This window comes from Pleurodeles waltl, chromosome 4_2 (assembly GCF_031143425.1).
Source record: "Pleurodeles waltl isolate 20211129_DDA chromosome 4_2, aPleWal1.hap1.20221129, whole genome shotgun sequence".
Classification (NCBI taxonomy): domain Eukaryota; kingdom Metazoa; phylum Chordata; class Amphibia; order Caudata; family Salamandridae; genus Pleurodeles; species Pleurodeles waltl.
Genome location: NC_090443.1, coordinates 604,705,359 through 604,732,002, shown reverse-complemented (window position 1 = coordinate 604,732,002; position 26,644 = coordinate 604,705,359). Strand labels below are relative to the sequence as shown.

The 26,644-nt window shown below is 45.6% G+C and overlaps 1 protein-coding gene across 5 annotated transcripts in view; it reads left to right on the top strand.

The window, feature by feature from the left end:
- The window catches only part of FRRS1 (ferric chelate reductase 1), a 268,799-nt gene that overhangs the window by 50,314 nt on the left and 191,841 nt on the right, over positions 1 to 26,644 (top strand). For all 5 annotated transcript variants that reach the window (XM_069232144.1, XM_069232146.1, XM_069232147.1 and 2 more), the window contains exons 2-3: positions 13,711 to 13,906; positions 20,783 to 20,919. In XM_069232144.1, the coding sequence (XP_069088245.1) occupies positions 13,711 to 13,906; positions 20,783 to 20,919 (333 nt within the window). The remainder of the gene's footprint in view (positions 1 to 13,710; positions 13,907 to 20,782; positions 20,920 to 26,644) is intronic.

The window sequence follows — 26,644 nt, the reverse complement described above, 5'->3', positions numbered from 1 at the left end:
TCCAAAATGTAAAACTACACTTGCAAGTTTTTAAATATACTGCACCCTGCAGTTGTGGTTGTCCAAGGCTTACCTTATGGGTGACTCATGTATTAAAAAGGAAGGATTGGACCTGGCAAAATGTTGAATTTTCCAGGTCTAAATCGTAGTTTAAAACTGCACACAGGCTGCAGTGGCAGACCTGAGGCATGTTTAAAGAACTACTCAAGTGGGTGGCAGAGTCAGCATTTAATTTACAGGCCCTAGGCATTTGTAATGCACTTTAGTAGGAACTTATAATTACATTAAATATGCCAATTTAGGTATAAGCGAGTGTTCATGTGTTTTAAGCAGCAAGTACGTCAAGCATTTTAGCTGTGGTTAGCAGTGGTAAAGTGCCCAGAGTCATGAGGCCAGAAAAAAGAGTAGGTCTAATGGCAACAAGTGAGAGGAAAACCACGTCAAGGATACCAGGTCTATCAACATTTATTGAGACAAGTGCGTTGGTAATTGTAGGAAGTTGGCTCTGTATGTGCTATTTCAAAGTAAGGAATAGCATGCACAGAGTCCAAGGGTTCCCCTTAGAGGTAAAATAGTGGTAAAAATAGATAATACTAATGCTCTATTTTGTGGTAGTGTGGTCGAGCAGTAGGCTTATCCAAGGAGTAGTGTTAAGCATTTGTTGTACATACACATAGACAATAAATGAGGTACACACACTCAGAGACAAATCCAGCCAATAGGTTTTGTTATAGAAAAATATCTTTTCTTAGTTTATTTTAAGAACCACAGGTTCAAATTTAACATGTAATATCTTGTTTGAAAGGTATTGCAGGTAAGTACATTAGGAACTTTGAATCATTTCAATTGCATGTATACTTTTCAAGTTATTGACAAATAGCTACTTTAAAAGTGGACACTTAGTGCAATTTTCACAGTTCCTGGGGGAGGTAAGTTTTTGTTAGTTTTACCAGGTAAGTAAGACACTTACAGGGTTCAGTTCTTGGTCCAAGGTAGCCCACCGTTGGGGGTTCAGAGCAACCCCAAAGTCACCACACCAGCAGCTCAGGGCCGGTCAGGTGCAGAGTTCAAAGTGGTGCCCAAAACGCATAGGCCAGAATGGAGAGAAGGGGGTGCCCCGGTTCCGGTCTGCTTGCAGGTAAGTACCCGCGTCTTCGGAGGGCAGACCAGGGGGGTTTTGTAGGGCACCGGGGGGGACACAAGCCCACACAGAAATTTCACCCTCAGCAGCGCGGGGGCGGCCGGGTGCAGTGTAGAAACAGGCGTCGGGTTCGCAATGTTAGTCTATGAGAGATCTCGGGATCTCTTCAGCGCTGCAGGCAGGCAAGGGGGGGATTCCTCGGGGAAACCTCCACTTGGGTAAGGGAGAGGGACTCCTGGGGGTCACTTCTCCAGTGAAAGTCCGGTCCTTCAGGTCCTGGGGGCTGCGGGTGCAGGGTCTCTCCCAGGCGTCGGGACTTTGGATTCAAAGAGTCGCGGTCAGGGGGAGCCTCGGGATTCCCTCTGCAGGCGGCGCTGTGGGGGCTCAGGGGGGACAGGTTTTGGTACTCACAGTATCAGAGTAGTCCTGGGGTCCCTCCTGAGGTGTTGGATCTCCACCAGCCGAGTCGGGGTCGCCGGGTGCAGTGTTGCAAGTCTCACGCTTCTTGCGGGGAGCTTGCAGGGTTCTTTCAAGGCTGCTGGAAACAAAGTTGCAGCCTTTCTTGGAGCAGGTCCGCTGTCCTCGGGAGTTTCTTGTCTTTTTGAAGCAGGGGCAGTCCTCAGAGGATGTCGAGGTCGCTGGTCCCTTTGGAAGGCGTCGCTGGAGCAGGATCTTTGGAAGGCAGGAGACAGGCCGGTGAGTTTCTGGAGCCAAGGCAGTAGTCGTCTTCTGGTCTTCCTCTGCAGGGGTTTTCAGCTAGGCAGTCCTTCTTCTTGTAGTTGCAGGAATCAAATTTTCTAGGGTTCAGGGTAGCCCTTAAATACTAAATTTAAGGGCGTGTTTAGGTCTGGGGGGTTAGTAGCCAATGGCTACTAGCCCTGAGGGTGGGTACACCCTCTTTGTGCCTCCTCCCAAGGGGAGGGGGTCACAATCCTAACCCTATTGGGGGAATCCTCCATCTGCAAGATGGAGGATTTCTAAAAGTTAGAGTCACTTCAGCTCGGGACACCTTAGGGGCTGTCCTGACTGGCCAGTGACTCCTCCTTGTTTTTCTCATTATCTTCTCCGGCCTTGCCGCCAAAAGTGGGGCCTGGCCGGAGGGGGCGGGCAACTCCACTAGCTGGAGTGTCCTGCTGGGTTGGCACAAAGGAGGTGAGCCTTTGAGGCTCACCGCCAGGTGTGACAATTCCTGCCTGGGGGAGGTGTTAGCATCTCCACCCAGTGCAGGCTTTGTTACTGGCCTCAGAGTGACAAAGGCACTCTCCCCATGGGGCCAGCAACATGTCTCGGTTTGTGGCAGGCTGCTAAAACTAGTCAGCCTACACAGATAGTCGGTTAAGTTTCAGGGGGCACCTCTAAGGTGCCCTCTGGGGTGTATTTTACAATAAAATGTACACTGGCATCAGTGTGCATTTATTGTGCTGAGAAGTTTGATACCAAACTTCCCAGTTTTCAGTGTAGCCATTATGGTGCTGTGGAGTTCGTGTTTGAAAGACTCCCAGACCATATACTCTTATGGCTACCCTGCACTTACAATGTCTAAGGTTTTGTTTAGACACTGTAGGGGTACCATGCTCATGCACTGGTACCCTCACCTATGGTATAGTGCACCCTGCCTTAGGGCTGTAAGGCCTGCTAGAGGGGTGTCTTACCTATACTGCATAGGCAGTGAGAGGCTGGCATGGCACCCTGAGGGGAGTGCCATGTCGACTTACTCATTTTGTTCTCACCAGCACACACAGGCTTGTAAGCAGTGTGTCTGTGCTGAGTGAGGGGTCTCTAGGGTGGCATAATACATGCTACAGCCCTTAGAGACCTTCCCTGGCATCAGGGCCCTTGGTACCAGAGGTACCAGTTACAAGGGACTTATCTGGATGCCAGGGTGTGCCAATTGTGGAAACAATGGTACATTTTAGGTGAAAGAACACTGGTGCTGGGGCCTGGTTAGCAGGGTCCCAGCACACTTCTCAGTCAAGTCAGCATCAGTATCAGGCAAAAAGTGGGGGGTAACTGCAACAGGGAGCCATTTCTTTACAGTAATTCTTTTAGCAATTTATTTTAGTGCTTCTTCTTTGCAGAAGCACAAAAGCTATGCCGAGCTTGAAGTGTTTGAAAATAAATTCAGGAGCCTTCTTCAAAGACTTTAGCAGTAGAAAACATAGTGATTTATCCAAACTTAACATAATGTTTGAGGATAGATGAGGGGGTTATTGAACCATAAAGCTATTTAACAAGTCTAACTCTGATAAGCTGTTTAGTTGCTCAAGGTAAATGAGTAGTTATCTTTTTTATTTGGGCTTAAGGGAACTCTGGAGGTATAGAATTCCTTCTTGCTGGTGGCAGGGAATGGGGTAGAGGAATGCGAAGACTGAGTGAGGCTTTCAGTGTGACCCAAGGGAGACTGGTTGGATCTTCACAATAAAGTGCTGTATGTATTTACTTGAGTAAACCTTCTCTTTTTTTTAATTTTTTTTTATATAAACACATTTTATTGTGTCTGCCAGTGTGCATTAATACAACCAAGACCACAGTCACCTAATCATGACAAAGTATGTTTCAAAACATAGTTGAAACCTAGTCATTCCCCCACATCCAGCCTGTGATAGCCCCACCATCTGCCCCATATTTTCTCATGTTTCCGGTGGCAGCCCCAAGCTGCGTAGATTTCTGTTCTTGTTGAGCACACAAATCTACCCTACTCTGCCTCAGGGGTGAGATGGAATTGGAGTCTTCCATTTGTGGGTGATATCATGCTTGGCAAATAGCGTGGCAACCCCATTAAAGATACGTTCTGCACTTTGCCCTTCCACGTCCTCGAGCAACCTCAGCAGGACCACCCTGGGATTAAGGTCCAATGGCCTATCCAGGAGTGATGAGAGCTCTCGCCCTATTTTCTCCCAAAGAGAATCCAGCTTATGACAATACCAGACCACGTGGAAGAAATCTGCATCAGGTGTCAGTAGCAGCTGGCCTGGGAGATCCTACCAGTTCAGTGAAGCTGCAGTGGGGTCATTAAAGTCATGTGAATGTAATTAGCTATTCCGACGTGCTTTCTGCTGCTCTTACCTAACTCCTGGGGTGTGTGGGAGGGGTGGGGTCATTTTGGCCTTGCACCATTCAGCATCATCAAGTTCCCCCACCCAAGCCTCACACTTCCACCTCAACTTGGGGAAGTGGTCTGGGGCATTAATGACTAGAGAGCAGTATCTCTGTTGAATGGCACCCTTGTGTAGCTTCCCCATTAACAATTTAGCCTCAAGAGGGCTGAAATCTGCGTCAGGTGGAATACTGGCCGAAAGGGCATGTCGCAACTGCAGGTATTTATGGAACTGAGTATGAAAAAGTTGATACTGCTCCTGCAGTTCTTGAAATGCCTTTATATGAGTACCCTCCCAAACGTCCTTGAGATGAGTGATGCCTATCTTACCCCATTTTGCAAAGCCCTCCAGCCGTGCGGTGTGAGGGCCATCATCCCAAGACCACCCCTGTTTACGAGCATCACAGTTATGCAACTGGCACAATTGCTAAGGCCAATAAAAGAGGGGAAAGGGTGCACCCTTGTTGGGAGCCCCTACAGAACGAAAAGTGGAAAAAGAGGGTCCTGTTAACCTGTACTTGAGCAGTCGGACGAGTATGTAGAAGGCTAACAATAGCATGAAAATGAATCCCCAACCTAGCTCTCTCCAACACGGCACCCGGGAAGAAACAATTGACCATGTCAAAGGCCGTATCAAAATCCACTAGGAGCAGGACTAAAGGGCAACAAAGACGATGCGCCTGGGAGATGGCCACATGGACCATCCGGATACAATGTGGGGTGCTGTGGGCCGGCAAAAGGCTGTATTGATCTGGATGAGTCAAGTAGGAAAAGGTTTGGCGCAGCTGGTTAGCTTGCAGTAATCTTATAGCGTCTTGATACATATTCAAATTAAGAAGGTTCACACCTCTCAGTTGTTTGAAAGTTTACCTTTGGTTAAATTCTTGATTTTTACCTTTTCTTAAATGTAGATTATGATGTTTGTAAACTTTCTTGAAGAATGAATGTGGATAACAGAAGGGGATCATTTAAAGTATATACAGGGAGTGCAGAATTATTAGGCAAATGAGTATTTTGACCACATCATCCTCTTTATGCATGTTGTCTTACTCCAAGCTGTATAGGCTCGAAAGCCTACTACCAATTAAGCATATTAGGTGATGTGCATCTCTGTAATGAGAAGGGGTGTGGTCTAATGACATCACCACCCTATATCAGGTGTGCATAATTATTAGGCAACTTCCTTTCCTTTGTCAAAATGGGTCAAAAGAAGGACTTGACAGGCTCAGAAAAGTCAAAAATAGTGAGATATCTTGCAGAGGGATGCAGCACTCTTAAAATTGCAAAGCTTCTGAAGCGTGATCATCGAACAATCAAGCGTTTCATTCAAAATAGTCAACAGGGTCGCAAGAAGCGTGTGGAAAAACCAAGGCGCAAAATAACTGCCCATGAACTGAGAAGTGTCAAGCGTGCAGCTGCCACGATGCCACTTGCCACCAGTTTGGCCATATTTCAGAGCTGCAACATCACTGGAGTGCCCAAAAGCACAAGGTGTGCAATACTCAGAGACATGGCCAAGGTAAGAAAGGCTGAAAGACGACCACCACTGAACAAGACACACAAGCTGAAACGTCAAGACTGGGCCAAGAAATATCTCAAGACTGATTTTCTAAGGTTTTATGGACTGATGAAATGAGAGTGAGTCTTGATGGGCCAGATGGATGGGCCCGTGGCTGGATTGGTAAAGGGCAGAGAGCTCCAGTCCGACTCAGACGCCAGCAAGGTGGAGGTGGAGTACTGGTTTGGGCTGGTATCATCAAAGATGAGCTTGTGGGGCCTTTTCGGGTTGAGGATGGAGTCAAGCTCAACTCCCAGTCCTACTGCCAGTTCCTGGTAGACACCTTCTTCAAGCAGTGGTACAGGAAGAAGTCTGCATCCTTCAAGAAAACATGATTTTCATGCAGGACAATGCTCCATCACACGCGTCCAAGTACTCCACAGCGTGGCTGGCAAGAAAGGGTATAAAAGAAGGAAATCTAATGACATGGCCTCCTTGTTCACCTGATCTGAACCCCATTGAGAACCTGTGGTCCATCATCAAATGTGAGATTTACAAGGAGGGAAAACAGTACACCTCTCTGAACAGTGTCTGGGAGGCTGTGGTTGCTGCTGCACGCAATGTTGATGGTGAACAGATCAAAACACTGACAGAATCCATGGATGGCAGGCTTTTGAGTGTCCTTGCAAAGAAAGGTGGCTATATTGGTCACTGATTTGTTTTTGTTTTGTTTTTGAATGTCAGACATGTATATTTGTGAATGTTGAGATGTTATATTGGTTTCACTGGTAATAATAAATAATTGAAATGGGTATATATTTGTTTTTTGTTAAGTTGCCTAATAATTATGCACAGTAATAGTCACCTGCACACACAGATATCCCCCTAACATAGCTAAAACTAAAAACAAACTAAAAACTACTTCCAAAAATATTCAGCTTTGATATTAATGAGTTTTTTGGGTTCATTGAGAACATGGTTGTTGTTCAATAATAAAATTAATCCTCAAAAATACAACTTGCCTAATAATTCTGCACTCCCTGTAGAATGAAGTCATCATCATTTTGATGATGTCTAGTCGTCCTGGCCATGCGAAGCTTTAGAGGAGACCATGTAGAGGTTTGTGGCCGAAATTACATTTGGCAAGAAGCTAAGGATAAGCCTGGTAGCTCAGTTTTGAGTCACTTGCTAGTGATTCAGCAATTGATCAGCCTTGTCCTAGCAAAGGTGGTGCAGTAGTTTAGATGGGAAGTCATACGTCCCTGCTCGGTGGTTTTATGTGCTGGAAGTAGAAGCCAATTAAAGGATTTTCATTACATGTGCAAGATACAAAAGCGATCTGAGGCAGCTTGAGTTACTTGATTGGCCATAGAAAGGCTGTGGTCCAGCATGATGCCAAACTTCCTGGGAGATGTTGCAGGAATGAGATTTGGGCTGAGGTCAGTAGGCCACCATGCTGGGGAACATGTGAAAATTTCACCAAACAGAAGGACCTCTGTTTTTTCACTGTTAATCTTCATACAGTTGACTTCATCTAAAGGGTAATGTGGACATGGAAGAGAAAAACTTTTCTTTAGTCTCTACGTAGGGCCTGATTTAGAGTTTGGGGGACAGGTTACTCTGTCACAAATGTGACGTTTATCCTGTCCGCTATATTACAATTCCCATAGGACATAATGGGATCGTAATACGGGGGACGGGATATCTATCATGTTTGTGAAGGAGTAACCCAGCCGCAAAACTAATTCAGACCCTTAGTTATTGGAAGCATGTGATGATGTGTATCATTAGAATATGATACAATTTAAAAATAAAAGTATCTGACTATTTTGGCAAGGTGACATACATAAAAATTTAAAGTCGGTGCACAAGGAGGCTCCCATGTGAAATGACAGTGTACAGGATCAAGCACTAGCATGAAGGGGAAAGGGAACGGCTTTCATAGTGCTGTGGCTGAATTGAAAACTACAGGACTGGTGCAGGTGCCAAGACTGGAATCTACACCCAACTACACTCACCCCTGACACACTGGCTTTCTTTTTGGCTTCTCAGTTTGGCCCTGGCTCCTGCTGCCTTTCTGCTGCTGTTGCTACGGAACTCTGTTTCACAGCACTTCACTCTGCTCTACTTGATGACACTCCACTATGCTACACAATCCACAACCCTCCACTTTATGCCTCTCCACAACCCTCCACTTTATGCAACTCCACAACACACTGTATGCCACCCCAAAACCTTCCACTTTGCGCCACTCTTCTCTACTCTGCTCCATTTTTCTCCAGTCTACGACACTGCAGTCTTTGACACTCTTCTCCGCTCTACGCCATCTTCTCTTTGTCACTCTACTGCACTCCTCACCACTCCTCTTTGCCACTCTACTCCAGTCTACGCCAATCCTCTCTTTGCCACTCTTCACCACTCCAGTCTATGCCACTCCTCTTTGCCACTCTTCACCACTCTAGTCCACTCCAGTCCACTCCAGTCGATGCCACTCTACTCCACTCTACTCCACTCTACAACACTAACCATGCTGAAAAGCATCTACGCGGGTGTACAGTATGGTGAAAACATATTGGCAAAGCCAATATCTCTTGCATAGGCAAAGCCTATTAGCTTTGCCAGTGCTTGTTAAATGTAGGACTCTGGGTAGTGATTCACCCTCTAGAGCCAGTGCAGGCCTTCACATAATGTTGGCACTCCTTATCGCTGAGGGCTACATGCTGGTTACTGTTGAGGGTCTCACACTGCTCGTTACTGAAGACCACACCTGGTTGTAAAAATAACAGGGACAAAAAGTCATAGAATCATGGCTCCTGACAATTGAGGGTAAATGCTAGTGCTGATGCGGAGACTGTGTAGTTTGCACCCAACTACACTCACCCCTGCTACACTTTGGCTATCTTTTGGCTTTTCAGTTGTTGGAGGTTGGGTCATTAGTTGTGTGGCCTGCACAAGTAATGTGTCTGCACTCGACCACTACTGGGAGCCAAATACCCCATTGCAGTGCTTGACTCTCATAGGGTAGCGTTTCAGAGCTGTCCAAGGCTTACTCAAGGGAGGTGGTGTGGGTCAGTAATGCCCATTCACGAGCACACAAGAATAACACTCAATAAAGATTGTCCCGTCAGTGCTTTTCCTTTTGATAAAGTAAAAGTATATTTATTACATACACACACTACTCAATACCACGCAACAATGTCCAAATATACCCAAGTTGATGGAATTACTTTTGGACAACATTGTGTAATCATCCTGATCTCTCCCAAGGGGAGATATAATCCAACAAACCAAATTGACATAACATTTACTTTGTTCCCAATGCAACATTTGGCTGTAACTTGGAGTGAGTACACCTAGTACTGGCAATAAAGTACATATACTTTGATCACTGGTGGCTGTCAGTCTCATTACTCAAATAAGCATGAACAAGAAGCATGTATTGACATTTTGGAAGGATTTGTGCTGTTACGATTACTCCCAGATTACTCTTGTTAAACATCACGTAATACCATCCTTCACCACTAGAGGTTTCCTTGTCATATGACCCTTCACAAGTCATACATTGGCCTCTACACTGTGACCACATATTTTTTAAAACCCATTTAGCATAACATGCTGCCTTTTGTACCATAGTCCCTAAAGGACATCATAACTTTTAAAACACCTGCAATTACAGCCTTTCTCCCCTAGCGAGTGTTCACCATTATAACAATCCTGCGGTTATCACAATTCAAGTCACAGGAACTGCAGCCATGATCTTCGCCCCTGGAGGGCGCAGCTCCAGCACTCCATAACCAACGTTCCAGCTAGGACGTTGTTTAAAACACATGGGAGCCTTTTTTATTGGGGGGTGGGGGTGTTACCCTTTTCAAGTCCCACCAAACCTATGGTGGGGACAAAAAACGTCTGGTTGGGGGGAGGCTGCGCTACTTCTGCAGCTCCCCCTGCACATTTGAATCCATTTGGTGGTGACCCCGTCCTCCTCCCGTTATCATGAGCTGAAAACGAGTGATTTTCACTCACTGCGGGCAGACCTCCGCTGGGCATTATAGGGCGCTCCATCAAGACCATGCATATTTGGTGAGCAGCTCTCCCACTGCGCTGGGGAGAGCTTCTTTGCCCTTGTCACTGTTTGCCTGCTTTTTTTTTTCCCCAATTCCTATGGACTCGCACTGCCACTTTATGACTCCTGGGGTGTCCGGTCCCACTCGGACACCCCGCATGGTTTCCCTTGTTAGAAGGCAGCTCGGGAAGCCCACCCTTGGCTACCCTCTCCAGCTCCAAGCGAGAGCAGCGGCTTGCTGACTGCTGGTGTGAGCCAGCAGCACCACTGTAGTCTGCCCGCTCCTGTGGGCAGACGTGCACAGTGGCCCCGCCCTCTTCTGCTCCCACCAGTCATGGGTACTGGGAGTGGGGCGTCGGACCACACTGTGGAGTGCAGCAGCAGTGCTTTGGGGCCCAGGCGTGGGTCCCGGGCCCCTCCTGCGACTTCACAGGGAGCATGACAGTGCTCCTGGGTTTCCTCTTCTTGTGGGGCCCCAGGATGGGGTCTGGAGCCCGCCTGTCTTCACAAGGTGGGGGGGGGGTGCAACTGCACTCCCTGGCTTTGGTTCTGTGTTTGTGGGGGGTCTGGGGCCCCTGGACAATCTTCACAGGGACCGTGATGGCGCTCCCTGGCTGCTTCTTCAGCCACCGGCCCTGTCCTAAGCCAGCTGCCATCTTCACTGAGGTGCGACAGTTTCACCTGGGATGCTTTATCTGTGGGGCCCTGGTATGAGGTTTGGGGCCCCTTCCAGCACCTTCACAGGGTGGTGCGATGGTGCCCCCCAACTTTGCTTCAGGCCTGCAGCCCCTCCCACATATTTCCCCCCCCCCTTTGCTTCTTTGAGGGCCCAGAGATGAGGTCTGGGTCCCCTCTGCTCATCTTAGAGGGAGCACGACTGTGCTCTCTTACAGCTCCATGTTTTGCTTCCCCCCCCCCAGGGTTCCCTTCTTCTCGGCCATTCACACCCTGGTGCCATTGCAGTCCTTCATATAATGTTGGCGCTCCTTATTGCTGAGTGCTACTGAGGTCCTCACACTGCTTGTTACTGAAGACCACACCTGGTTGTGGAAACTGCGGAGACTAAATGTAATAGAATCACGGCTACAAACCAATGAGGGCAAGTGGTGGCGCAGGTGCAGAGACTGTGGGGTCTGCACCCAACCACACTTGCCCCTTCCACACTTTGGCTTTCTTTGTACTTGTTAGTTCCTTCAGTTTGTCCCTGGCTCCTGCTGCTGTTGGCTTGAGACTATGTTGGGGAAGTGTCTTGGCTTCTCAATAACCTTTGCTTGCACAGGCTCCTGCTTTGGCGGCTGCTGCTAAGTTGAGGCTGTCTTCGTTGGTAGATTTGGAAGTGGAAGTGGCACTTCGTAGCAGATAGTCTGGTAATGAAGTGGATGGCACGTGCGCGGAGAGGGAGCAGGGAATGCACCTGTCCAGAAAGCCAAAATAATATGCAAATTGCACAATCCTTGAAGTGCAGGGAGATCTGGTGGGGACTTTCTATTGTCACCCAGCATTTGCGCCACACAGTATACTGCACATTCACATACTAAGAGAAATGATGGATCCTGCAAACAATCATCCAGATATTTCGAAATGTTTTGAGGTTTTAGAAAAGAGCAGTTTTGAGCATTTACAACACAGTTCAAGGCATTGTGACCATTCAAGTAAAAGCAGAAGTGGATATTCTAAGTTAATTCCAACTCACTAGCAATGACTCTTTGTGGTTTTTACAGCAAAACGTAAATTTGGTTTGAGTATACTCCTAAATTATGTTTAATGCTTAACTACAATGGAGTCGCTACTCAGCTTGACTCAATAAATCCTTAAACTGGTCCCGATTATTCAGCCAGCTGTTCTTATAATGGAATAAGTGTGGATGCAGAGCATGAAAGGAGTCTTGCCAGAGATGGTGGTTCTGGTTGACGTTCCACCTTCCCTCAGTTTCATGCAGCTTTTTGTAGAGGTCCTACTTTTCTTTACATATTAAGGTGTAATAGTTCTTGCGCCACCAAACTCTTCTGGCAAATCTGGCTTTATTCGTAGTTGCAGGTGATCTTGTGTGTTCCTGGACTCATTAACTTAACATTCTGAGTCAGGATCTTTTTGGTAACATGGAGATTCCTACATTTATCTTGAAAACTCTGCAGCTCTTAAGATACCCAGGAGGGACCTTGGAAATGAGAGGGGAAAGGGAAACTGCAATTCATAAACTTAAAACTTTAGCATAAATCAAGTACTCTTTCCCCTTGTCAATTTTTAAAGTGTTTATTAATTATTACTTCTTATATCGTTTTCTTTATTAATCACTCGTAAATTACCGAACATAGTACAAAGCGTGTCCCATAAATCTAGTTCCTATTATACCTGTCCAAGTCAGAAAGGTACATTGTAGTTGAGTAACTCATAAAGAGTTTTCTTTTAAAAGAACATTCAAGGCTCAGCAATAGAAAATCATCTAAATCAGAGTATCGGGCAGTGTAATATAAAATAAAATTAAATAAAAAAAGGAACAAGTGTCTGTAGCTCTGTCTAGCCCGTAAAGCTACCAGAACTCATAAAGTATTAGGCTTTGCAACAAGGGAGTAAGCAAATCCAACAAGTCTGTCAGCAAGAGTGAGCCAGCAAGACTGCGACCCCAGCTGTTCTTTCCCTTGGACATTCTTATATGAAATACAGTGATGCACAAAATGAACAATGTCTTCAGATAAAGTATTTGATCCTTCAGTCTGGAAACAAGAACCTCGTGAGACATGAACAGTTTAAACAAAGAGTTCTAAATACAAGATACATTTCAATCTACAATGAAACATTACACAATCTCATCTGTCAATGTCTCCAAAAGAAAGAACATTTGTTAAGTTGCATGATCACGTTGTCATCTCCTTTCCTGCACGACTTCACGCTAGAAGCCTATTCATAAAGTAGCAAGTTTAAGATTAGTTTAGCAAATTTTGAGATTCCAGTACAGGTCAGGCAGTTAATAATGAATACAAAATATAGCTTTCTTTGTTAGCATAATTTGTGTCATGTGAAGGCTGTGCAAGAATAATAAAATTAATAAAAATAAAACAAATATATTTTTAAAAAGCCTGGGTCAAATGGCTTTCTTGCGTTACTGTCAGCAAGATGCACTGCCATTTGCCCCTGTCTGTGCCTACCCGACAATCCCTTTCCTTGATATATTTTCTGTGTCAGCCCTATTGTGCTCCATTGTTAATGTTTCCACATACCTACAGAAAAAAACTACAGATGCACGGTATTTTGCCATTTGCTTCATGCCTGGCATTGTGGATCTTGTCTAAGTGCTGTTTTTTTTTATTTGCATTCCAGTATTTATATTCCTGCGTTTGCAATGGAAAACGAGCAGAAATCGTTAAAAAAACCTGGACTAAAAAGGTTACTTGCCTGCCATGGGACTATTTAAAATCGAAATCTGGCTAGAATAATGACTGATAAGCAATTAGTTCCATATCACTCGGAATGCTTCGGGGGAGGCAACCAGGAAGCAGTGCCATTGTTGAGAAAAAGTTGTATGGGTCTCTCACTATTACTAATGCTGCTGCAGGCTTTTAATACAAAATGCAATTTTTAGGAGACTGCCGAATTAATGCAATTAATAATGCATCCTAAATTAGGTCTAGGTAACCTTCGATCATTTCCAGCGCTACGTTCGGGCAGACAGACACCTGCTCAAACTAAACCATATTAATTTTGCAAAGAGAGGTCATCTGAAAATGTTATTATGTGAAAGAAGTATTATGCAAGATTTCTTGAAAAGGGAGGAGAGAAAAAAACACTGTATAAATTATCTTTACGTTTTTCCTGAATAGATAACATTGTTAATAAGACCTTATAAACAGTTGTTTCACTTTTATTTACCAATGTGCATTTGTGAATTGATTTGTTATTTATTTGCAATATAGATGATGCTTCAGCAGTCTGCTGTCATCCTAGCTGTTTTTAGCATCTTCCTTGACCCAGTTGCTGGCTATGCAAACGGAAAGGTAACACGTGCTTGCAGCAGCATGCGCCCTCAACATGGACATCAAGCACAAGATTCTCCCTTGCACAATGTAACAGTGGACTCACACATATTCAAGCCTGGGGACCGAGTCAAAGGTAAAGGGTTTAAAGTTTAAGCTTGCTTTAAAGCTAGTCTGTATAATTCGTGTCATTTTTATCTTGTTTTAAAAAAAAAAAAAAAAAAAAAAATGTTGGTGTTCTATTTAATGACGCACCAAGTGTTATGTGGATGTGACAGACCGACTATGGTCTATTTTGCTTTAAATTTGTGTTCCCTGAGCTGTGCAAAACATTAAGTTTGGAGTGTCCAGTGCTACACATTGTCCAGCCAACTGATACGATTGTAGTAAAGTGTTAATCTGTATTATCTCTGTTATTGACGGCTGAACCACAACAGCTATAACTGTAATGTCAGCATCAGAGACAACCCGAAACTAATCCTCAGAATTCTTGGAAGGGGCTTCTGGTTTGAGACCATTTTGGTTATTATTGTGCCACACATGATGGTACCAAGTGGAATGGCTCTGCTCTATTGGACAGGCTGGTTTGTGAACACAATTAAATACAAAATATTTTATAAAGAGCTAAAGGAAGTTTCGAAATAAGGACAATTGGGCTAGGCTTTTACGGTGTACTTCAGAGCATGTTGTTTAACAGCTCAGGGTTAAGCTAAACCACCACTATAACACGATTGCATGCTTAGTCATGCTTAATCATGTAGTTTTGCACAATTAGGCATTGGGTTTTTGGTTACTAGTCAGTCCTGAAATCACATGTTTCAGACCTAACATTAAGGTAATCAGAAATTCCATGACACTGCTTAAGTACACAAATCTATTCCTGTCCTAATTTTGCTCTTACTACTTCCTCCACACAATTTGCTAATCCTTTTATAGTTGATGCACTTAATTTACGCTAAAATGTGATTCAGTTGTAAAAGCAGGAATTGAAGACTCTTCTATCCTTAAAAAAAAAAAAATGCTTGGAGCACCAATACTGAAAACCAAAGGAGCGATGATGTCAAAAAGTATATACTTCGATAGAAAGTTTGAATTTCAGGGTCATTTCTGTGAGTCCTTGGCTTACATTTGCCAAACGTGCATTTAAGAGAAATTCTAAAGCACACATTCAAGTATATATGGATTAATATAATAGCAATATGAATCAAATGCTACTACATAAAATTGAGCATTGGAGTGCAAGTCTATGCGTTAGAAATAGTGCAAGAATTCAGGAGATATGGACTGTCTGTCATCGGGGAAGGTGAATTTTTTCCTTATATCCATATACGCTACATCCTTTTTACTCTGTCTTATTTAATATTCTGTAGCTCAGTACCTGCTCTTAAATTCTTATAACTTTTTCACATACTATTTTTGCTCTCAAACCCACTATTGTAGGGAAGTGACTAACTACCTTGTCAAACAGATTGTCTCTGACTGATGCCCGTCACTCTTTTCTATCCAGAGTGCTTACATTGGTATAACTTTGTGATATTGAAATGTTGCCTATTCTCTGATCACATACTAATTTATCATAACCGTCTATTCATATTTTACTTTTTTTTTTTTTTTTTTTTTCTTTCCAAAGAAAAGTATCTTCCATTGCATATCCTCTACAATCTTTCATCTAAAGATGTTAAAAAATATAGGCACTTCTACTCAATAGCGACTCATCTCAGTATTCTGCTACTTTTTCCATTATGAGCTCTAATTTCTGGCACTTGGTGTGGTCTGTCATGTAATCACTTGCCAGTGCACCTCAACAACATTTAGACAGAAGCCAGGTGTATGTAATGTGCATATCATGCCTTTGTAGATATCTGCCCTGCTGACATAGCTGCCTCCCTCGCAGACACCTTCCTCCCCTTCCTTTCCACCTTAACTAATAGTTTTGTTTTGGAAAGGATAGTCTGCAGAGCATGGGAAACATCAGTCACACATGATAAACCTCAAATCTCTTCCAGAGGTCTTTGGAATTCATGAAATTACTTTGCAACCTTATTCCGCTTTACCCAGAGAGACCAATACTACGACATAGGGCACCTGAAATGCGGAACACACTTTGTTAACAGAGGGCAGGTATGGCACATCTCACTAGCATAGAGGTTGGACCAGCTTGGTGGGATACTAAGGCTTTATTGGATGCAACCGGAGCTGTTCCCTGCTATTTCTAAGTGGCACAAAAAGAACATGCATGGAAGAGTGATCCATCATAGGAACATTCTGTGATCAGTTTGCATGGGCAAGTCTGTGATTCTGGCTTATCATGAATCAAGGAAGGGAAGAGAATGTACACCAAAAGTATACTTGCAACACATTTGAGTAGATTCTATCCTGAAATTGGGTTACAGAGGCTTCTTTGAGCCTTAAAAGGATTAAGTAAAATTGTTTTACCTTGAAAAACAGATGCAGTTTGGTAGCCGGGCTAGAGAGCCACAAGGTCTAGTAACCCTTCTGGGCTAGGTTGCAGAAAAGAGGGAGCTTGTGGAAATGGCTGAAAGGCTGGTGATAACTATGACAATGGCATAGTTGAGAAGCAAACATAGCACTATTAAATTCTTAAGACATCAGGGCACCTTTGAGCCTGCCCAGCAGTGCCCTATGACAGTTGATATGGGGCAATGCTTTTACAGTAAGAATTAGGAACAATCCAGTGCTACAGAGAAGATCTCCAGCCTAGCAGAGGAGGGAGAAATGTTTAAGACCTAAACCTTTCTGATACTGACAGTTTTATGATACTGAGGCTTCATTGGCAGGATTAATAAATGAAGGTGGAGTGGAGGTTTATCTTTTCCTCGGGGCTTGAAACATGTTGAAGACATACTAAGAGTGCAAGGAGTAGAATCTGTGAGCTTTAAAGATCATGTTCACGCAAAGAAGATAAGGTAGGCAAGCTCAGAAATGTCAGCCTGCCAGGCAAAGTGATGGACTGAGAAGCCCTTCTGGAAGTCTGGCACAAGAAACTGATTTGGCTTGCATCTTGGAAAAAGGGATTGTACCAGCTTCTGAGCCAAATTGAGAATTCCCTGTTCCAAAAATCATGGAACGTTGATATGAATTTTGGAAATAAATCATTAGGCAGGTTTGTGCAAAACCAGAAATTTAGAAGTCCCAGAACTGAAGAAATAGTATCTGAGACCCTGTGAATGGAATGTAATGACCACCAACAGTGTCAGGATTGCTGGTTCCCCATTCCGATACATCAGAAGCTCAACAAATAGCTGCAGTTCAGCCATTTGAATTTCTTACGAAGCATGAGGAGGATGAAGAAGCAGGAGGATGAGACCGAGTTGACCCGAGTCATCATGGTTAGCTTGTTGTCCAGAATGATGCGTAGGTTACCAGCGTGGTCAGTGGAAGTAGGAGTAGGTCCAAGTTATGAGAGCCACCTAGAAGTGTCTGAGGGGGTGCTTTTGTTTCTGAAGATCAGTACCTCTGTCTTGCCCGTGTTGAACTTCAGGCACTTGTCTTTCATCCAGTTGGCAACGTCTGTCATGCAGTTGTGAAAGTTGGACTTGGTGTTGGTGGTGAGATGGAGAGGATGAGATGTCTGTTGTCTGTATAGGATATGATGTTCAGTCTGTGAGTTTTGATGATGCTGGCAGAGGTGTCCTATAAGTGAGGAAGAAGGTGGGACTGAGTGAGGATCCTGTGGGGTACGCCATAAGTGATTTCCTTGAGTTTGGAGGTGGATGGTGAAAGGCAACTTTTTGTGTTTCTAGTGAAGAAAAAGGTGATCAGTCTGAGAGAGGCTCCTTGGGTACCTTTGTTGTGCAGCCTTGTGATGAGTGTGGTGGGAGACCATATCAAAAGTTGCAGAGAGGTCCGGGAGGTTTAGAGCTGCAGTCTCTCTTTGGTCAAGTAGGGCTTGCATGCCGTCGCCAGCCCCGATGAGGGATGTCTCTGTGCTTTGGTTGGTGTGAAATCTGGATTGGGAGGAATCAAGTAGGAGTTTTCATTCCAGATGTGAGGAGAGATCTGTCTGTAGTTGTTGAGTTTGCTGGTGTCTGCCAATGGTTTCATTAATAGGTCTTTGACCTTTGCATGTGTCCAGTCCTCAAGGAAGGCAGCAATGGCATTTGAGGTTTTGAACAGTGGTGAGTACGTGGCTGATTCTGGCTTCGTCTAGGGTGAAGATGTGGTGAGGGCACAGGTCTTTTGGGGCCCTTGAGTGGGCAGAGATCATGATGGAGGCTGTGTCTTACAGGGTGAGCTGGCTATTTGGTTAGTCGGATAGTTGTGGTGGTAGCAGGGTTGTTGTGTTGCTTGAACAAGCCAGTGGCCTTGGGCTGGGGCTTGAAGGTTCTGTAGATGTTGGTAATCTTGTTGTGGAAGAAGTTTGCAAGGCATTTGCCGAGTTCCCATTAGGGGGTTAATGTTGTTTGTTGCAGCTGAGGGGTTGGAGAACTCTTTGACCATGTTGAAGAGTTCTTTGCTGTTACTGAAGCGTTATCAATTTGTGAGACTGAGGACCTTTTCTTCCATTCTCTCAACTGTGATAGTGGTTCGAGGGCTGTCTTGAAGGCGATCTTGTTGATTGTGTCCTTGCTGGTGTGCTATCTCCTTTCCAGTTGTTTACAGTGTTGTTTCTTGGGGTTCTGGGGTGTTCAGTGTACCACCTAGCCTGCTTGGTGGAACTTCTGTAAGTTTTGTTGCCAATTGGAGTGTAGTAGTTGGTGGTCCAGTTGTTGAATTTTCTGACAGTTCTGGTCTAGGTTGTTGGAGGAGATGAAGTGAGTGGTGTTGAGGGTGTTCATCCATGTGTCCTTTGGGACTTTGCTCTAGCTGTGGTTGGGGGCCTTTGGACAGACTGGGGGGGGGCGAAGGTAACCCTTCTGGCGAAGGTGCGTGAGCTGGTGATGCTGAAGTGGTTGGTCCAGGTGAGTTCTGTGGTGTGGCTGTACCTGATGAAGTCTCTAGAGATGAAGATGGGGTTTAGTGTGTGGCCTGCAGTGTGCATGGGGTTGTGGATGAGTTGGGTGAGTCTGATGTTGTTCATGCTGTCGAGAAGGTTGGTAGTGTTGATGACATTGTGGTTGTTGAGATGGAAGTTGAGTTCACCGAGGAAAATGTAGTTGTTGAAGTGTATGGCAAAGTTGGGACAATGAAGTCAATGATGAAGTTGAAGGCTTGATGTGGTCCTGGAAGACTGTAGGCAGGGGTGTCCCTGATGGTGTTTATGCTGTCCTTCTGGAGTCTGAAGTTGAGGTGTTCCATAGTGGGGGTGATATCATCATTTGTGGTGGTGCATTGGATGGATTCATTGTGTATAATGGTGATCCTTTGCCAGGCTTGTTGATGCGCTCGCAGTGGATGATCTTATATCCTTTGGGTATTGCGGTGGCGGTCAGACAAGGAAATGTGGTTGAGCCAGGTCTCAGTGAGAGATTGGATGTCTGATCTGAGGGTGGAGATAAGGTCCCAAGTACCTTTGGTGTGTTTGCATAGTGAGCGTCTGTTGAAAAGATGTGAGTTGGTGTTATTGTTCAGGTGGTGCCTGTGATGTATTCGGGGTGGGGCTGGTCAGTGGGCTTTTGTGTGTTTTGTGGCAGGTGAAGTGGCAGTGGGTGCAGATGAAAGGTCCTACGGACTGTGGGTTGTCACAGTGGTAGTGTTTGTTGCAGTGTCCAGGCAGCAGTGGTGTCACTTGGTCAAAAGGGGGCAACTGGATCTGACGGAACAAGCAGGAAATAGAGGCCGCTGCGGCCTGCATTAAGTAAGTCCTGGGGTGGGCAGGATGTCTCTTGGCAGAAGAACGGTGAGTGGAAAAAACTGGATCGGAAAACAGACAGCAGCAGTGTCATTTGGTCAAATGGTGGCACCCGGATCGGCTGGAATAAACAATATATGGAGGCCACAGGCAAGTGGCAGGCTAGGTGCCCAGGTCCAGCCAACTGATTGTCTTTGAACTATCCTGAGGCCTGTAGTTCTGTTGGCGAAATTAATTCATAAAAGCTTGGAGGACAGTTTTGACCTCTATACCAATGAATGGCACAATGTCAACTGCATCAGTTTAAGATCTAATCCGGATATAGGGAAATGTCTAGAATTTTACTATTGCTTTCTTCTCCCCTTCTTGCATGTCTGATTTCATTTAGAGACTTGGTAAAAAGCTATTGAGTGTATGCCAAGACACTTTATTTAAAAAAGAAAAGAAAAAAAGGAAGCCAGAGTGCATACACTGCTCTGTCCCCTGCCAGTAGTCTTCACCCACACCTCAACAGTCCGCTCCCAGCCCTCTTTCTCTGCTTGATGCAATGCAGTGTACTTAAACAGTTACCTGAGACCTTCCATATGGGTATGTACAGGTTGTTTTAGTTTTGTTGCACTTCTCTTATATGACTACCTCCTTTTCTCTCCGACCTTCATCAGCTGCCATCATATCCCATTGTTAGAGGTTTTTGGGTTGCTGTATTTTCAGAGCTCGGATTTGGGTGTGAAGGTCCAAAAGATGTACTTGCTCCTGATAATTTAAGTTCATCTTGCAATTTAAGTTAACCGCTTTTCATAGGATGATTGTAATCTGCTTGTTCCGATGACAAACACTCTTCCTGGTTTCTTCAATTGAGCACATTTTGGAACAATAACAAGCTTTTATCCACTTCAGGTACATACATGGTTGACACCTGTACTGTCTTAGATTTGAGAGTGTCACTATAGATGGTTTTGGAAGCTTTCAATAATTCTGCTAGTGCATTTTTTGCCCTTCGATGCTTATCCCCATTATCTACTAGACTATAAGAGAACTGCCCCAAAATATCATTGTTAAATGATTGACTGTGCTTGACCCCATACTTCACGGGATTTAAATAAATCTTACTGAGGCATCAAACGTGACTGTTCATGTTTAAATTGATTTAGGTAAAAGTGGTTTGTTAATTTGACCGGTTTCCTTTAATATCCATACCATTTTTAATGATCATGCATTTATCATCTCTAAGATATCTAATATCTTACTTTTCTGTTTCAGTAACTCTGTCGGGGTCCCGTTTTGAAGGATTTTTCTTGCAATCACGTGACCCTGAGAACTTGGATGGCGATGCAATTGGATCATTTACACTAATTGATACCGAAAAGTCCCAGCTTCTGACATGTGGCAATGTGCAGGTCAGTGAAAGCGTAAATCTAAATTTTTCTTTTGGGCTCATATGGAAAGTGCTTCAGACCAATGATGTGACTTAAATGTAAGCCACCAAATGACAACAATTCACCCCCATTGGTGATGTGCATTGGTGGAGGTGATGGATTTCTAAATGAAGAATTCTACATCGATCAAATACACATTTAACATGAGGAGCATAGAAGTGAGTTGGTGTTCCCTGGTTTGGTTTGTAGTTATTCCATTGCTTCTTTAAAGTATGTCACTTATTTTGTGCTGTGCCACTTACCATACGCAACTCAGCCTGCTCCTGTCCAATGCGAGCTGCCCTGCCCATCTCTAGGGCTTGCCTACTTTTTGAGAGACGAAGCAACTCTAGATCTGTTTCTTCCTCACTGGACATCACCAAAGAGGTGTAGGTTCAGTTCTTGGGCACAGCAAACACAGGGAGGTCCCCGCCTAGTTAACCCACAGACTGAGTATTACTTTACTGCTTATATTTAATTGGGGAACGTGTGCAGCTTTACATTTACTTCTGATGTTCCGAAAACAGAGGCATAGCATTAAAATAGGGGCTGGTGTATGTTTGCTGAGAAATCTATCTACAAAGGTAGGGCCTATCTTAACCCCTTCGCTGCCAGGCCTTTTCCCCCTCCTGTGCCGGGCCTTTTTTTGCCTATTTGGGGCAGTTCGCGCTTAGGCCCTCATAACTTTTTGTCCACATAAGCTAACCAAGCCAAATTTGCGTCCTTTTTTTCCAACATCCTAGGGATTCTAGAGGTACCCAGACTTTGTGGGTTCCCTTGAAGGAGGCCAAGAAATTGGCCAAAATACAGTGAAAATTTCGTTTTTTTCAAAAAAATTGGAAAAAGTGGCTGCAGAAGAAGGCTTGTGGTTTTTCCCCTGAAAATGGCATCAACAAAGGGTTTGCGGTGCTAAACTCAGCAGCTTCCCAGCTTTCAGGAACAGGCAGACTTGAATCAGAAAACCCAATTTTTCAACACAATTTTGGCATTTTACTGGGGCATACCCCATTTGTGCAATTTTTTGTGCTTTCAGCCTCCTTCCAGTCAGTGACAGGAATGGTCATGAAACCAATGCTGGATCCCAGAAACCTAAACATTTCTGAAAAGTAGACAAAATTCTGAATTCAGCAAGGGGTCATTTGTGTAGATCCTACAAGGGTTTCCTACAGAAAATAACAGCTGAAAAAGAAAAATATTGAAATTGAGGTGAAAAAACCATCAATTTTTCTCTACGTTTTACTCTGTAACTTTTCCCTGCAATGTCAGATTATCGAAAGCAATATACCGTTACGTCTGCTGGACTCCTCTGGTTGCGGGGATATATAGGGCTTGTAGGTTCATCAAGAACCCGAGGAACCCAGAGCCAATAAATGAGCTGCACCCTGCAGTGCGTTTTCATTCTATACCGGGTATACAGCAATTCATTTGCTGAAATATAAGGAGTAAAAAATTGCTATCAAGAAAACCTTTGCATTTCCAAAAAGGGCACAAGATAAGGTGTTGAGGAGCAGTGGTTATTTGCACATCTCTGAATTCCGGGGTGACCATAGTAGCACGTGAATTACAGGGAATTTCTCAAATAGATGTCTTTTTTACACACACTCCTATATTTGGAAGGAAAAAATGTAGAGAAAGACAAGGGGCAATAGTACTTGTTTTGCTAATCTATGTTCCCCCAAGTCTCCCGATAAAAATGGTACCTCACTTGTGTGGGTAGGCCTAGCACCCGCGACAGGATATGCCCCAAAATACAACATGGACACATCACAGAAAACAGAGCTGTTTTTAGCAAAGTGACTACCTGTAGATTTTGGCCTCTAGCTCAGCCGCCACCTAGGGAAACCTACCGAACCTGTGCATTTCTGAAAACTAGAGACCTAGGGGAATCCAAGGAGGGGTGACTTGTGTGGCTCGGACCAGGTTCTGTTACCCAGAATCCTTTGCAAACCTCAAAATTTGGCTAAAAAAACACATGTTCCTCACATTTCTGTGGCAGAAAGTTCTGGAATCTGAGAGGAGCCACAAATTTCCTTCCACCCAGCGTTCCCCCACGTCTCCCGATAAAAATGATACCTCACTTGTGTGGGTAGGCCTAGCGCCCGCGACAGGATATACCCCAAAACACAACGTGGACATATCACAGAAAACAGAGCTGTTTTTAGCAAAGTGACTACCTGTAGATTTTGGCCTCTAGCTCAGCCGCCACCTAGGGAAACCTACCAAACCTGTGCATTTCTGAAAACTAGAGACCTAGGGGAATCCAAGGAGGGGAGACTTGCGGGGCTCGGACCAGGTTCTGTTACCCAGAATCCTTTGCAAACCTCAAAATTTCGCTAAAAAAACACATGTTCCTCACATTTCTGTGGCAGAAAGTTCTGGAATCTGAGAGGAGCCACAAATTTCCTTCCACCCAGCGTTCCCCCACGTCTCCCGATAAAAATGATACCTCACTTGTGTGGGTAGGCCTAGCACCCGCGACAGGATATGCCCCAAAACACAACGTGGACATATCACAGAAAACAGAGCTGTTTTTAGCAAAGTGACTACCTGTAGATTTTGGCCTCTAGCTCAGCCGCCACCTAGGGAAACCTACCAAACCTGTGCATTTCTGAAAACTAGAGACCTAGGGGAATCCAAGGAGGGGTGACTTGCGGGGCTCGGACCAGGTTCTGTTACCCAGAATCCTTTGCAAACCTCAAAATTTGGCTAAAAAAACACATGTCCCTCACATTTCTGTGGCAGAAAGTTCTGGAATCTAAGAGGAGCTACAAATTTCCTTCCACCCAGCGTTCCCCCAAGTCTCCCGATAAAAATGATATTTCACTTGCGTGGGTAGGCCTAGCACCGGCGACAGGAAACACCCCAAAGCGCAACGTGGACACATCCTAAATTTTGGAAAAAAACAGAGGTGTTTTTTGCGAAGTGCCTACCTGTAGATTTTGGCCTCTAGCTCAGCCGGCACCTAGGGAAACCTACCAAACCTGTGCATTTCTGAAAACTAGAGACCTAGGGGAATCCAAGGAGGGGTGACTTGCGGGGCTCGGACCAGGTTCTGTTACCCAGAATCCTTTGCAAACCTCAAAATTTGGCTAAAAATACACATGTTACTCACATTTCTGTGGCAGAAAGTTCTGGAATCTGAGAGGAGCCACAAATTTCCTTCTACCCAGCGTTCCCCCAAGTCTCCCGATAAAAATGATACCTCACTTGTGTGGGTAGGACTAGCGCCCACGAAAGGAAAGGGCCCAAAACACAACGTGGACACATCACATTTTTTTATAAAAAGCAGTGCCTACCTGTGGATTTTGGCCTGTAGCTCAGCCGACACCTGAGGAAACCTAGCAAACCAGTGCATTTTTGAAAACTAGAAACCCAGGGGAATCCAAGATGGGGTGACTTGCGGGGCTCTGACCAGGTTATGTTACCCAGAATCCTTTGCAAACATCAAAATTTGGCCCAAAAAACACTTTTTCCTCTCATTTCGGTGACAGAAAGTTCTGGAATCTGAGAGGAGCCACAAATTTCCTTCCACCCAGCGTTCCCCTAAGTCTCTCGATAAAAATGGTACATCACTTCTGTGGGTAGGCCTAGCGCCCACAAAAGGAAATGGCCCAAAACACAACGTGGACACAACATATTTTTTCACAGAAAACAGAGCTGTTTTTTGCAAGGTGCCTACCTGTGGTGTTTGGCCTGTAGCTCAGCCGGCCCCAGGGGGGGGGGCAGAAATGCCCTAAAATAAATTTGCCCCCCCAACCCCCACCCTCCCCCGCCGGGAGCGACCCTTGCCTACGGGGTCGCTCCCCCTGCGTGACATTGGCACCAAAAAACAAATCCCCGGTGCCTAGTGGTTTCTGCCCCCTTGGGGGCAGGTTGACCTAAACTCAGCCAATCTGCCCCCAAGGGGGGCAGAAATGGCCTAAATACAATTTGTCCCCCAGGGGAGCGACTTTTGCCTGATGGGTCGCTCCCCATCTCTAAAAAAAAAAAAACAAAGAAAAAAAAGAAAAATTCCCCTGGCGCCTAGAGGTTTCTGCCCCCCCCCCCGGGGGCAGTTCGGCCTAATAATAGGCCGATCTGTCCCCCGGGGGGGCAGAAATGGCCTAAAATAAATTTGCCCCCCCAACCCCCACCACCCCCCCGGGAGCGACCCTTGCCTACGGGGTCGCTCCCCCTGCGTGACATTGGCGCCAAAAAACAAATCCCCGGTGCCTAGTGGTTTCTGCCCCCTTGGGGGCAGATTGACCTAAAATTTGCCAATCTGCCCCCAGGGGGGCAGAAATGGTCTAAATACAATTTGCCCCCCCAGGGGAGCGACCCTTGCCTGATGGGTCGCTCCCCATCTCTAAAAAAAGAAACAACAAAAAAAAAAAAACACAAAAAAAAAATTGCCCTGGTGCCTAGAGTGTTCTGCCCCCCCCCCCAGGGGCAGTTCGGCCTAATAATAGGCCGATCTGTCCCTCGGGGGGGCAGAAATGGCCTAAAATAAATTTGCCCCCCCAACCCCCATCCCCCCCCGGGAGCGACCCTTGCCTACGGGGTCGCTCCCCCTGCGTGACATTGGCGCCAAAAAACAAATCCCCGGTGCCTAGTGGTTTCTGCCCCCTTGGGGGCAGATTGACCTAAAATTGGCCAATCTGCCCCCAGGGGGGCAGAAATGGTCTAAATACAATTTGCCCCCACCAGGGGAGCGACCCTTGCCTGATGGGTCGCTCCCCATCTCTAAAAAAAGAAACAACAAAAAAAAAAAACACAAAAAAAAAATTGCCCTGGCGCCTAGAGTGTTCTGCCCCCCCCCCCGGGGGCAGTTCGGCCTAATAATAGGCCGATCTGTCCCCCGGGGGGGCAGAAATGGCCTAAAATAAATTTGCCCCCCCAACCTCCACACCCCCCCGGGAGCGACCCTTGCCTACGGGGTCGCTCCCCCTGCGTGACATTGGCGCCAAAAAACAAATCCCCGGTGCCTAGTGGTTTCTGCCCCCTAGGGGGAAGATTGACCTAAAATTGGCCAATCTGCCCCCAGGGGGGCAGAAATGGTCTAAATACAATTTGCCCCCCCAGGGGAGCGACCCTTGCCTGATGGGTCGCTCCCCATCTCTAAAAAAAGAAACAAAAAAAAAAAAAAACACACAAAAAAAAAATTGCCCTGGTGCCTAGAGTGTTCAGCCCCCCCCGGGGGGCAGTTCGGCCTAATAATAGGCCGATCTGTCCCCCGGGGGGGCAGAAATGGCCTAAAATAAATTTGCCCCCCCCCCCCCGGGAGCGACCCTTGCCTACGGGGTCGCTCCCCCTGCGTGACATTGGCGCTAAAAAACAAATCCCCGGTGCCTAGTGGTTTCTGCCCCCTTGGGGGCAGATTGACCTAAAATTGGCCAATCTGCCCCCAGGGGGGCAGAAATGGTCTAAATACAATTTGCCCCCCCAGGGGAGCGACCCTTGCCTGATGGGTCGCTCCCCATCTCTAAAAAAAGAAACAACAAAAAAAAAAACACAAAAAAAAAATTGCCCTGGCGCCTAGAGTGTTCTGCCCCCCCCCCGGGGGCAGTTCGGCCTAATAATAGGCCGATCTGTCCCCCGGGGGGGCAGAAATGGCCTAAAATAAATTTGCCCCCCCAACCCCCACCGCCCCCCCGGGAGCGACCCTTGCCTACGGGGTCGCTCCCCCTGCGTGACATTGGCACCAAAAAACAAATCCCCGGTGCCTAGT